Source organism: Ruditapes philippinarum, unplaced genomic scaffold (assembly GCF_026571515.1).
Source record: "Ruditapes philippinarum isolate M1 unplaced genomic scaffold, ASM2657151v2 ctg1916_1_1_1_1, whole genome shotgun sequence".
Taxonomy (NCBI): domain Eukaryota; kingdom Metazoa; phylum Mollusca; class Bivalvia; order Venerida; family Veneridae; genus Ruditapes; species Ruditapes philippinarum.
The window spans coordinates 156574-171248 of NW_026858937.1; the positions used below are offsets into that span (position 1 = coordinate 156574).

The 14675-nt window shown below is 33.6% G+C and overlaps 1 protein-coding gene across 2 annotated transcripts; it reads left to right on the top strand.

Moving 5' to 3' along the window:
- Nucleotides 1-4330: 4330 nt before the first annotated feature.
- Nucleotides 4331-9793, top strand: LOC132754736 (uncharacterized). 2 transcript variants are annotated; one of them, XM_060745420.1, is made up of 6 exons: nt 4331-4611; nt 5789-5934; nt 6408-6502; nt 8803-8922; nt 9128-9262; nt 9551-9793. In XM_060745420.1, the coding sequence occupies exons 1-6, from the start codon at nt 4456-4458 to the stop codon at nt 9574-9576; spliced, it is 678 nt and encodes a 225-aa protein (XP_060601403.1). In that variant the 5' UTR covers nt 4331-4455; the 3' UTR covers nt 9577-9793. The 2 variants fall into 2 exon arrangements, with proteins under 2 accessions (XP_060601403.1, XP_060601404.1); XM_060745421.1 differs by having other exon boundaries at nt 4340-4611; nt 5804-5934; nt 9551-9784.
- Nucleotides 9794-14675: the final 4882 nt, after the last annotated feature.

Consider the following 14675-nt stretch of genomic DNA (forward strand, 5'->3'; position numbering starts at 1 on the left):
TAGACTTTCTACAGGTGAGGTGCGAAAAGCACCTAAAGCTAAACGTAAACCCTGATGAGAGCTGCACGGGTGGGTCGCTTTGATCATTCCTCAGCTCCATTATCAGCTTGTCATACAGTCCATGTTTAGGCCTTCTCAGTATCTACTGTCTGACCCACACAACTCTGTCCCTCCTTCTCCCTCAACAGCTTGTTGCAATCTGAGAAGGTTCTGATTCTGCTGCTAGACTAGCACCCGTGATAGTACAGTTTTACTGTAATTTTGAGCAAATGCGATGTTAATGAGGTCTGCAATCAACGGCAGCTCGATTGCAAATGGGCTCTTAGGCCATTTCTCCCCGTAATTTTAGCTAACCTCAGTGTCCGCTCGCAAAACGCTTACAATCACTCCACCATAGTTTGTGCAACGTTTAAGCTGGCGAAGCAGTGGTGGTACAGCGTTCACCAGATTTCTGCGTTAGCCTAGCTGACCCAAACGTCCACGAACTTGCGTCTAACGGTACCAAACTTTGACTTGGCGTTGTTGGAGCAGTGGTGAACTTTGCCAGCTATCACCGCTCGCAATATTTTGTGCAGCTCAAAACTTTCGGAGCAGTAGGAGGGACCTTAAGCGGTGACCGAGCGTATACGGCGTTGCTTTAACGGTGACAAACTTCTGGTGAACGGTAACGAGCGGTGATAAATTCTATTTACCGCTCCAGGAACGCTCCAGCAAAGTTCCTGCGGTGTGACTGGGCCTTTACAATGGGTAAAAAAAGACTTGTCTTGACTCACATCAAATAATAGTACCGTTTCTTTATTTTTTATTCATAGCATTAATGTTCTTTATTATTCAAAGTATTTACTTCATATTATGTTGCCATTAGCATAATGTACAAACATTTAATATTAAATGTCAATTCTTAATCCATAGTCTGCTAGTGACAATTATAGCTTCTAACCATGCGTTTAGTGAAAACAAAACTCGGTCAATACGTCCGGCAGGCGGATCATTGTTTGCACTGTTCGCTATTTTAAATCTTTCCTATAAAATGGAATGGTTTGTCAAGATTCAAGGATAGAGAAGAACGGTTAAAGTATTGAGCGTAGTAAGGGTAAAAAATAATCATTTTGTTCTTGCGCATACATTTAAGAATAAGTTCGAAAATAAATTCCTGATACGAAATGCATATACATGTTATGAAAGGGATTGTAATAACAAATTTTACCTGGCTACTTAACATAAGAAAACTTCGGCTGGTCATCCGTTTATATTTCTACAAATAACTTGAGAAAAACGGAAATGTAAGTTATGGTATTTGATATGGAGAGGAGATGACATTTGTTGATTCCGAGGTCATTTACGTAAATGTTAAGACCACAATGATACTCTTCGGTAAACCGTTATCCGATCAAAAACTTGCAGAAGGAATTTTTTTATTAGGTTTTACGTCACATCGACACAGTATAGGTCAAATCGCGACGTTCCAGCTTTACAGGTGGAGGAAGACCTCAGGTGCCCTTTCGTATATTATTTCAGGCACGAACAAGCACCTGAGTAGAATCACCGACGTTCCCTAAGCTTGCTGGATAGCTTCCTCACTTGAGAGAATCCAAATTTCCTGTCAGGATAAGTTAAGGTTTCTAAAACTAAAGAGAAACGTTAGATATGACCAGTAGACGCCCCCGTTTGAATTTGATGTCAATCAATCAGAAATTCTATATAAAAAACTTGGATGTCTGTTTGATAACGCGAGAGAGATTGGGCTTATGAACACATCTGCGGATGTTTCTAAATTCAAAATTTTACTATTTCACGTTTAAATGTTGAATTCTGCTTAAGCCGGTGCTAGGGGGCGTGGACGGTAACTTGCACTTTCCAGTACCGTCCATGAACAGGCTCAATCAAACCGAGCCTGCAACATTTTCAATTTTGCCGTGTTGGGTTTTCTTTAGGGATTCTGTATTTATCTATATTAGACCAACTCAGTAAGGATATTGCGTGCCAATAAATGATAACGACAGATAAGGTTAGAAACAGCTGTACGATACGAGTATTTTATACATCCGATATCATACAGTAGCTGAATTTAAATGTTTTGCAACTCATGTAATGGCCTGAACATTTTGCTTTGAATATCAAGATATCTCTTTACATCAGTATAAACACATGTTGTTTTTGCTGTCAATCGACCAATAAGCATGATATTCATTGATAGTTGCCAGTTGTAAATAATATGCATTCGTTGAAATTACCACATTGGCATTTATCATTATGGTATACAGTACTTTGTCCAAGTTTTAAACAAAATACGGTAAAGAGAAGATGCAAATGAAAAATAAACAAAACGATAAAGTGTGTGCTTCAAAACAAAATAGAACAAAATTTGAAATAACTTATTAAGCGTTAACATATGGAATTTTGGAGCAATTGATTATGCAATACATGTATGTTAAATAAAAAATAGAAAAACGCCTTTTTAGCACAAAACGGAAAGAAATGTCTAGTAACCTCGAATAAGTAGTCCAGCGGTGTCTTGTTCGAATCTCAGGTAAAGAAGATTTTTCCGTGACAACTGATGTTGAACATTAATTATATTGTGGAATTAGGAGTCGGTCATATGCGGATAAGTCCTAACTGCTTGTTAGATTTGTAGGAAAGATAGATGGATCAACTACCGAAATATGAACCAAATTATGTAAAAATTGGCGAAAAAAAAAGAATAAACAAACAAATAATAAATTTATTTCATATAATTAAAGGCGCTATGAACAAACCTCCATGTAAAATATTTCATCACCAACATAACAACTTAACGATTGTTTAAAAAACAGTCACATTAAAATAAAACGCCTTCCCTTGTAACATTTTAAAATTTTAACAAATTTATGTCCCTGTGTAAAAATTTCAACTTGAAAGGTAACTGCTAAAAAATAAAGGGTTTATTTAAATTTGTACATAAAACAACGTACGTTTGCGTGATTAAGTCTCGATATATATTCAAAGATCCTGGTACGCAATGTATGATCTACGTACATATTTGCATTTGCAATCATTTATCTACAAATGAACAAACAGCTGTTCGTATCATAGTTTGTAAATTGCCATACCGACAGAAATGACATAATTATCAGTTGCTCGTTCATGGTTATTTTTTTCTGGGTATTCATTTTCTGACAACAGGATACGTGTTTTTATTTTTGCCTAACATACAAATGAGATGATTACACTCGGCAATCTGATTTATACTTGTGGCTACGTCCCCTTGTACAAAACAGATAGCATCGTGTTTAAATGTTTTTCCTTTAACATATTCACATCTCGAGTTGTAACAGTAATAGTAACACTAACAGTGGTGAAGGGGAAAGAACTTGGTACCCTTAAGCTTTTGGCCACGGGTTCGTATCTCGGAAATATAATTTGCATACGATTTACTCAAGACTCTCTTGTTGGGTTCGACCATTGATGAACTTCAAAGGCAATCATCGTGAACAATACAATAACAGCACAAAGTGCCTTCTTAAAAGCCTAGGCAAAACTAAAATATGATAAACAAGATCGACAAGGAAAGGCTGCATTCAATGAACGCAGCCCCCACCCGACCCAGCAACAAGCGCCAGCGGCACAGAGCCCAGGAGGACTAGTTTACGGGTCCAAAAATCGCCAAAAGAGTACATGTATTTTTGGTCCGGACGGTACGTCCTTTAGAACAGCAAAATGTGTTGTCGACATAATTTTACCAAAACTAAAATTCCTCAAAGTCGTAAAAGACGAGCATTCAATTCATTCGATAGTTTCAAATAAACCATTTCCAGTTACGCGGTGAAAAGGATTTTTATTAACATTCAAACTTACTGTCTGTGAAAAAAATCAAGTAGGGTATGCATGGAATGGAAATACATGGAAATATAGTCTTAAACTGACGATCACTGTCTTACACATCTGCGGGTTCATTTCATGTTTAAATGTTGAATTCTGCTTAAGCCGGTGCTAGGGTCGTGGACGGTAGTTTGCACTCGACAGGTCCATGAACAGACTCAATCAAACCGAGCCTGCAACATTTTCAATTTTGTTGTGTTGGACTTTCTTTAGGGATTCTTTTTTCTCTATTCTATTTGATAAAGTCTGTACATGAGGGATAATGAATAAGCGCAACATCTCTCACGCCCCCTAGCACCGGCTTGAGAGGTACACCATTCTCAACACTCAACATTAACTCTTAAGCCTACAATAAATTCTTTCTAATGAAAGGAAAAAACTGTTTTTATACATTACAACAAATTACAAAAACTGCAAAAACCACAGTGTATTATACTATCTGATAGGATATACAACCAGCGACATTCTGTGTAGCTGTCCCACTAATTATTTGTTATATTTTATCGTTATCATGTAATCGTCAGAGCAAACGATATATAAATAAATAGAAATTTGATTTACCCAAGTATCCTCTAGAAAGTACAGACAAGATATAATATGTTCAAAATGAATTTACAAGTCTTCGTTTTTGTGATTTTCTGTGTCGGTGCGGGTTTAGGAGAAAAAGCTAAATTCTGCGATAAGTCACAAAGTATCAGTGAAATTAGAATTCCAGTTGAAGAAACATTTAGTCAAGGTGACTTTGATTATTATGTAAGTACATTGTTGCATTGTTTCCATATCTTTTTCCTACTGCACTTAATATAAAAACAGCTATAATAGCAAGATTGACTAGTTAATGTTTTACAAATATAAACATAGAACACACCTTTAGCTCTTTATCAAATATAAATATTATATATATATATATTACAATAGTATGTGCCGTAAAAAATTATATCATTAAAAATGTTATTTTTTTAGAACTGCATTGAATTTTTTTTAAGAACTGCATTTTGGATTCAATATATTTTTGTTGTTGTTAATTAAGTAATTACATGTACAATTTTAATACTGTTTAGAAAAAACTATAACCTATTTATTCATCTTACCAAGTCGCATTGATGAACATGTGACAAACTTGCAATAGATTTATTTGTGCCTTAGAAAGTCTTCCCGTACATTTAATCAAAGATGTTATATTTTCGATCCTTGAAGATCGTTCAGCACGACATAATTGTTGTGTATACATGTTATGTGGTATTTTAAATTTCTTCTATTTTGGCCTTTTTCAACTTGGGTGGTTCCACTATTCCTACTTGAATACTGTATAATCACCCTTAGGATATGTTGCCTGCTTTTTAAATTGTCTTTTGACGTCTTATCTGTGATATGCAGGCTTCATAACCTCAGATCCCCTTTCAAAATTCCATTTTATTTAGTTCCGCCCATTGTTTTCTCGTTTAGAGCACACGCACTTTTTTACTTGGGGACCATATGCCGCTTTTCATGGAATGGCACTTACGTGTCTCATTGAAGGTTCCATGATAACCGTCATATGAACACATCTGCGGATGTTAAAAAATTTCAAATTGTACCAGTTCGTGTCAAATGTTGAATTCTGCTTAAGCCGGTACTAGGGGGCGTGGACGGTAACTTGCACTTTCCAGTACCGTCCATGATTAGGCTCAATCACACCGAGCCTGCAACATTTTCATTTTTGCCGTGTTGGGCTTTCTTTAGGGAGTCTGCTTTTCTCTATTTTGTGGACAGTGTTTTGACAGATCGCATGTGACTAACCAACTTTGTTGAATTATTAACTTTGCAGACGGTTGTCCTTGTGTTTGTTGTACTACTGTGATGTAATAAATGTCAAATTATTCCAATATAATACTTACAGAGTAACATATTCACAATATCAGGATGTTATATTACTACTTTATTTATACAGCACACTGTTATTAAGGTTGCAGGTCCAATTTTGAAAGAAGCGTTTTTCTTGGTGCCTAACCCTTCACCGTTTACCATTATCGCAGATTACAAATGTAGGATAACCAAGACCGGTGACTTTGCCTACCAGCAAGTATGCAATGGATTGTAAGTTTAAATTCAATTTTCATATAATGCCTGTATAACATTTTGTAAATTGACTGCATTACTTTCTATATAACATTTAAAATGACTACATTACTTTCTATATAACATTTCTAAATAATAAAATCAAAGTGAGTTGAAAAAGAAAAGAATTTCTAATTAATTCACATTGCACAAGTTTATAAGGCATTCTCGTTTTATTTAATGATAGACGGTATTCAATAGATGATGAAGTATAACAAATTTACAGATATCTGCACTTGTAATTATTTCCAGTCCTTGCTTCACCTTTGTGCCCTGTCCTCTTTGTCGTTGCCTTGCCTATGGTCCATATTTGCTGGGTGTTGCCAGGGGCAGTGTTCATTGAACGTAGCAGATCATTATTGTTTTTTGTTCTCTAGAAATATGTTGATGCATAATCATTGTTTAGTTTAGACGGCATATCACAATACTATAAAGAAAGAATTGTTCTTCAGCGATCCAAACTGCAATTCATGCATAGAATACAGCTTCCCAATGACGTCCGAGTCTGACGGAGACAAGATCTCAGTTACAATAATAGATCCGAACGGTACGTTTTTTTTTAAGTTAAAGAAATTTCTGACAACGGTTTCTTTGATTTTTTCCACAAGTTTTGGACATGTAAGCATTTTAACACATCAGCTTTTGAATGAAACACATGTATCAAGTTATACCAAATACATTTACAAAACTAATATCGAAGGAGGCATAATAGTTGCGACAGTTTAACAAAACAAAGATTTTTTCAGTCCAAGTACTTCATGCGTATCTTGTTTGAAATAAATTAACTACAAATACGAGAACATTTCATTTTCTTGTTATGTCCTCCCATTTCGGGGGTGAGGGTTAGTTTTATTATTGTGTGCTTGTTGTATGGGCTGATATACCTTACATGGCGAGAGGAATGTATTGTTTTAGCCAATACAAAGTGAGGTTATACCTACATTGTGAGGTAAACCTCGGAACTGTAACCTTCATTCCGTGAGTCATTTTTGGTTTTGGAGCCTAACATTGTATAGACATAAGGTTTAGTTAAGTGTTAGGAATACATAAGGGTAAATAAAGGGTAAGGGTGAGGGGTAAGAGTTAAAATTCAGTTGTGCGTGTATGCGTGCGTGGCGTGTGTGTGCGTGTGTGTTTATTTCATGTCCGAACATTCAAAATACATAAGTAAACATAACTACCATAAATAGTCAATCTGCCGTGCGTACACATAAAGGTCACATCAACATTTTTTTTGGAAAACATTACATAGATAAAATTGCAAAAAGCATTTCAAACGTTTTTGGAAGGACACTTTTAATGCTTTTTCTACATATATAGATAAGTATCCTATAAATAACGAATCTTTCGCAGAACTACCATTGTTTTATAACGATAAATTACTAATTGGCAATAAAAGTATATTTCTTAATTCATGGTTTAAAGCCGGTGTATATTATATCGGAGATATGTTTGATTCTTACGGTGCTTTTCTCTCATTAGAAGATTTTAATAATATATTCAGGCTTAATGCAAACTTTTTAATCTTTCATGGAATTAAAAAAATGATAAATGAAATGATGACAAATTTAATTTTAGTATGAATGACGTAAAAAAAACTTGTGGACCAAAATTGCCTCCTTATCTAAAAAACATAATTATTAACAATAAAGGATCAAAACAGACTTACAATTTATTGAATACTAATAACACACAACCAACAAGTAAAGCAACCTGGATGAAAAAGCTTGATCTTCATTTTGAGGAAAGTAAATGGAAAGAAATTTACGAAATGCCATTTAAAATAACAAAAGATTCTAGGATACAGTGGTTTCAAATTAGGATTATTCATAGAATAATTGGCACTAACTATTATTTACATAAAATTAAATATAATGATAATCCTCTTTGTACCTTTTGTAAAAATGAAAACGAAACTATCGAACATTTGTTTTGGCAATGTAGTTTTGTAAAGGACATCATTGATATCTATTTCAAAACAAAATAGAATATTTTTCCGTCATTAACTGCAGACGAAATGATTTTTGGCTTAATAGATAAAAGTCCTTTATCAAAAACTAAAAATCTAATTTTAATTTACTTTAAGATGTATATTTATCAATGTAGAATGCAAAAGAGTATTTTTGGAGCTAAAAAATATATAACATATTGTTACAACATTGAAAAAGAGACTGCAATGATAAATAACAATGTTGAAACCTTTAATTCCGCGTGGAATTCTTATCTTATTTTCCTTTATGCAGATTAACACAATATTTTTGTTTTCTTCTTCTTATAATTATTATTACTTTTATTATAATTATTATTACTATTATTATTATTATTCTCTACATATATGCAGACTTAAACTTTTAGGCTGTATTGACCAATACAAAAACTACACATCAAACTATTATATTTTTACCCCGCTTAAAATGGCTTTAGAGATAAGTAAATGACTGAAAAGATCAATAACAATATCAAAAGCGCAGACTGCAGTGAGAGAGTGCAGATGAATGAGTGTAGTATGTAAAATGAATTATTTTTCTTTTATGATATGTTCTGTTTTTTACTTTGAATTCATTTATAGTTATATGTTTATATACCCATGCTGTAAATACAATGTTTATAAATTTATTTGATCAATAAAAAAAAAAAAAAAAAAAATAAAAAAAACATTTTTTTACTCCTTAAAGTAACAAGAATGGTTAAAGTATGTGTTCAGTTTATAACTTCTTGATTCCAGTTCCTGGTACACTTTATCATCATGACAATGCAACTGTTCTTATGCCTGTTAGATAATAAGTTTTTGCTCGTAAATTAGAAATATTTTCGTACTTTTATGTTAATTTAGTCATTACATTACAGGAAAACCGGTAAATGAGTACTACTGGTCCCCTTGTCCAACTAAATACATTCTGAGACTACAATGTCCAAGACACAGCATTCAAGAACGCAATAAATGTGCACGGTCTGGCGCTCGGATGAGTATGATATTTTTCCTTCTTAAGATAATACTTAAGATAGTGGAGATAAGTCAAAATTATGCATATCAATAATACTGATTTATATTTCAGCCACAACGTAAGAAAGTTTATAACAATTGTGCTAAAACAATGTTTGTATTTAAACTATGTTTGTATTTAGAACCCATCACTCATGTTTTAATGTTTTAACTTTGTATATATTTCAGGCGTTTTTCTAGTGGGTGAGATGAACAAAAGTAGTGCACCATGGACTGATATCTCATTAGACATCTTCGCTAAAACTGGGGTCAAGTTTGGAGAGATTGATGGCATGAATTGGTTTAACGTAAAAGATACAGGAAGTGAGTGTTGTTGGGGGTGTGGTTGGTAATTTGCACACTTAAGTACCGTCCATGAACAAGATCAATAAAACCGAGCCTGCAACATTTTCAATTTTGCTGTGTTGGCCGTTCTTTGGGAATTCTGTTTTTTTTCTATCTTACTTTTTCTTAAGGTACCACCATTACAAGTTTAATAATATATATTCGAAAAGATGAACACGCTATATGAAGAACAGTTAAAACTGTTTTTTGTTTCAATCAAAGCTAATATCGATGTTATATTAATTGTTATTATTCTTATTATTTCAGCTCAATGTGACGTTTGTAGAAGATGAGGAAAGCAAAGATAAATGAATGAAGATAGACGCTTAAACCCCAATATATAAAATACGAAAGTGATTACTTGATATAATTATAAATGTATTTAGCATCATTATTTGATTTGTGTTCTTTTTTGATGCCATTTTGCACACTATATCGGGTTGCAAAACTAAGTTTCGCGTACATGCATCAGATCGCCAGGAAAACCTTATCAGGATCAAATCCAATACAAACATCAAAGCCATTTATTACAATGATATACACAGAAAGATAGAGTATCGCACTCAAAGTACAGGTATGCCAAAATCAATGTCACATGAAGAGGTCATTGATCAGATAAGAGTACGACACATCTGTGTACTGATCATTTTAGTATTATCATTTTAAAATTATAACATTGAAAGGTTTTGAATTTATCATCAACAAGGTCCACAAACGATAGGTCATGGTTATCAGAAATAGTTCATGCCTCCAGATTAACCAAAACGTTTCAAGAAAATCAAACTTGAGAAAAGAGTATTAAGAAATTTTAAAGTAAAATGATTCAAGAATTCAATAATTATGTACTTGTTGTGTGCTATTATTGACTGATTTTACACTATTTAATGCCATTTTTCTACTGCGTGACTTACACCCAGTAAGGAATATTTTGCATATTTTTTACTAAATTCTGGTAATTTACGTGGATTGTTAGTTGTCGTTTGCATTGTCTTCGTTACTTTTCTTCACAACTTACACTTCTTTTTAATACATTTTAAACATTTTCATGACAATAAGCATGCTGCTTTAAGAGCATATAAATTAAATGCATGGAGGGATCTCATCTGTTAGTGATACAACATTAATATTCTCTATCGATTGACATACAATGTATTGTCAAGCGCTTAAATAGATCATAGCCAGGGAGACACAGGCAATATTTTCATTTCTTCGTTTTGATTTTTTCATCCATTATTCTGTAAATGTCCTGATAATGAATACACTAGACAGTAACAGGAACACATTTTTTTCCTTATAAAGAATAAAATGGTGGTTTCCTAACTTGACCCACTTGGGTCAGGTTAGAGCCTTTTGATTTCACAATAGTTGTCAAAGTGAACTCTGGAAACGTTTAAGAGCATGTCTAATGAATAATTTAGGTGTGTTTCAATCGTACAAATATCCACAATATCTGTTTATTTAACTTTAAGGGTTTGTTCAAGTCACATGACTAGTGTAGTAAATACTCCGTGACTCTGTCGGCGTCTAAATTTCGTTCAACATTATATAGATATATTTTCGCTTCAAACCCAAAATACATAGAATTTATACAGAAATTCATGGTGGGACTTTAACAAATGTCATTTTAACGTGGTTTGAGTGCATATGAGAATTTTGCTATTTTTGTTATTAATTTGCCTGAGAACCCCTTTCATGTAAGATGAAAAACTGTCAAAGCATATCAGTGCATATAGTATGTCACATTTATGATCTTGTATGATTATATGTACATCAGACATAGTCTAAACACAGGCTCAGAATTGTTTATACATATGTACTTATGTACGTTTTCTTCAATGCAATCAACTCTTAGCTACATATATATAGGCATTAAGATTTTGAATCATGCTAAAGCACTTTTAGTAATCCTGTATGCTTTCCTACTAATACTTTTTCCCATAATATGGCTAAATCTTAAACAAAAGTCATTTGGTAACAATGGTAATATCGTTTTATACAAACTTAATACATGATGTATCCGTATTGTATATAAAAATGATAATGCTGTTATTTCAATATTTCACAAAACATGTTAACATATGTAACCCACATCTTTGCTTTGTTAAAATTTCTAACTGCGTTGATTCCACATAATTGTAATAAAACACTCAAATAACTGTTCTTAATTTCCTTTCATCATTTATTTTTTAAATTTCTAATCTAAAATTAATACTTAAATTTACAGTGTTTTTCTTCCTCACACATGGTTGGCTAGTCACTGAGAAAAACTTAAAATTTCTTTACTGACTTTATTATCTTGACTCTCACTCTTGAATCCTCACTCTTGAATTGCACTAGAAAATCTAGAATTTATATGAAATACGTTATCTCTCTATATTTTGAGGTTACCCTAGTGTTAATTGACAAATTTAATCCCTCTACATATATGATTGCAAGTGTTGCCCAGCCCAAGTTACTGTACCAGAAACAAACTGACTGAGACCTGGACTATTTATGATGTTTACCGATGGTTGTGTTTCCTAAACACAACAATTGCAGGCCTCTTGTCCAGAATTTATGAAAGTAACCGTTGACAGGGTTACCATAATCTAGCCTAAACAGATTCATAGTAATAGTAATAAATAATGACAACAAATGAGGTCTTAATTCTCATACAAACTCAATCATTAAATCAAACCTTACCCAGGTGCATTGCGAAAACTACAACACTTTTAGTTTGCTTTTTTACTTATTTACATCAAATTTATGTTCAACGAAAAGAAGCAACAAAACAGAACTACCACATAATAAACATATACATAGCTTTGAATTTAATTTCACTTCATACATATTAAACTGTTACCCCAGTTATTTGTTGCACCACATATCTTCTTCATGCATATAGGATATTTAATAATAATCCAAACATACGTTAATAATTCGTGTTCTTGTAACAAAGCTAAGTGTTTTGCTCATAGACCAGACATCCAAGTAAACGCTTAGATCACACAACAACGATTGTTTCTACATGCATCAATGTGGTTATTGGGTAAACGATATTTTTAGCTCACCTGAGCATATGCTCAGGGTGAGCTATTAGGATCACTCTTCGTCCGTCGTCTGTCGTACGTCGTCCGTTGTCCGTTCACACTTTTAAAACGACATGTCCTCTGAAACCATAAGATCATAATGAAACTTCACAGGGATGTTCCTTGTGTGAAGCCTTAACAAAGTTGTTCAAAGAATTCCATTCCATGCCATGGCAACCAAAAGAAAAAACTTTAAATATCTTCTTCTAAAAATCCAAAAGAGCTAGAGCTTAGATATTTGGCATGAAACATCTTCTTGTGAGTGTCTACCAAGTTTGTTCAAATAAAAGCCCTGGGGTCAAAATTGGCCCCGCCCCAGGGGTCCTAGATTTTCCCTATATGCATATAGTAAAAACTTAAAAATCTTCTTTTAAATAACCCAAAGAGCTAGAGCTAAGATATTTAGCATGAAACATCTTCTAATGGATGTCTACCAAGTTTGTTCAAATAAAAGCCCTGGGGTCAAAATTGGCCCCGCCCCAGGGGTCATTGATTTTCCCTATATACATAAAGTAAAAACTTAAAAATCTTCTTTTAAAAAACCCAAAGAGCTAGAGCTAAGATATTTAGCATGAAACATGTTCTAATGGATATCTATCAAGTTTGTTCAAATAAAAGCCCTGGGGTCAAAATTGGCCCCGCCCCAGGGGGTCATTGATTTTCCCTATATGCATATAGTAAAAACTTAAAAATCTTCTTTTAAAGAACCCAAAGAGCTAGAGCTAAGATATTTAGCATGAAACATGTTCTAATGGATGTCTACCAAGTTTGTTCAAATAAAAGCCCTTGGGTCAAAATTGGCCCCGCCCCGCGGATCATTGATTTTCCTTTTTGTGTATATAGCAAAAACTTAAAAAATCTTCTTTGAAAAAAAAAACAAATAGCTAGAGATTAGATACTAAGCATGAAACATCTTCTTGTGAGTGTCTACAAAGTTTGTTCAAATAAAAGCCTGGGGTCAAAATTGGCCCCACCCCGGAGGTTATTTATTTTCTTTATAATTATGTGTATAGCAAAAACTTAAAAAATCTTCTTTGAAAAAACTCAAATAGCTAGAGTTTAGATATTAAGCATCTTCTAGTGAGTGATTACAAAGTGTGTTCAAATAAAAGCCCTGGGGTCAAAATTGGCCCCGTTCTGGGGGACATTGATTTTCTTTATATGTGTATACCAAAGACTTAAAAATCTTCTTTGAAAAAACCCGAATAGCTAGAGTTTAGATATTAAGCATGAAACATTTTCTAGTAAGTGTCTACAAAGATTGTTCAAATAAAAGCCCTGGGGTCAAAACTGGCCCTGTCCAAGGGGTGTCATTGTTTTTAACTATATGTTTAAAGAAAAAACTTTAAAAATCTTCTTTTGAAAAACCCAATGAGCTAGACCTTAGATGTTTAGCATGAAACATCTTTTAATGGTTGTCTACCAAGTTTGTTCAAATAAAAGCCCTGGGGTTTAAACTGGCTCTGCTCCAGGGGCCTATATACAGGTGAGAGACTTCAGGGCCATCATGGCCCTCTTGTTAGAATAGCGTTAGCAGGGGAAGCGTTCTCGCAAATAGCGAAATTATGTAATGTCGCGCAGTGGTTTTGAAGTTTTATTTCTATATTTGCTGTGTATCTTTTTTAGGCGAATATTAATTCAAAATACGTATGTGTGGGTAATAGCGAGGGAAAAGATACGTAAAGTAATTGATATCACCGATATGGTATATACTATAAACATATACGGTCCCTGCGCTGATGCAGTTTTGTCCAATGCAAAATAGTTACCCTTAAAATTGATAAACAACGTGTTTTAATGCATCATCATTTTATGTGCGTTTTAATCTAGTTCAATATTATTAAGTATCAAAAAGCTACCTCATTATAGAAATCAACTAGATGAGCAGCCTTTTATTTGTTTACGGAGATAAGAACAAATGTTTCGTCAAATGGACAGAAATGTACATAACCAATGTTTTGCAATAACTTGAGAAACAGAAAATGGGGACAGAAAATTAAGCATGTGTATGTGAATGTTTTTATTTACTTTGCAATTATTTTTAATACTCACAATTAATCGTGTTTCCCTTAGTAAATCATGCGTTTAACTCAAAATCATAATTGACACGGCTGCTTTGCAGCCGTATAATTATAAGAGAGACTGTAACCATAATAAGATTTAACATCTAAGTCTATCTTTGCAAGCTCATTTCATTAAAAGTAATGAAAATAAAGAGTTTGTATGCAGACAATGTTCTACGTACATGGCAGGATTTCAGCTTTTTGTAAGAAGAAAAATTGTCATAGCGTATCTGTGCAAATTATGTGCAAATTACAGGAATC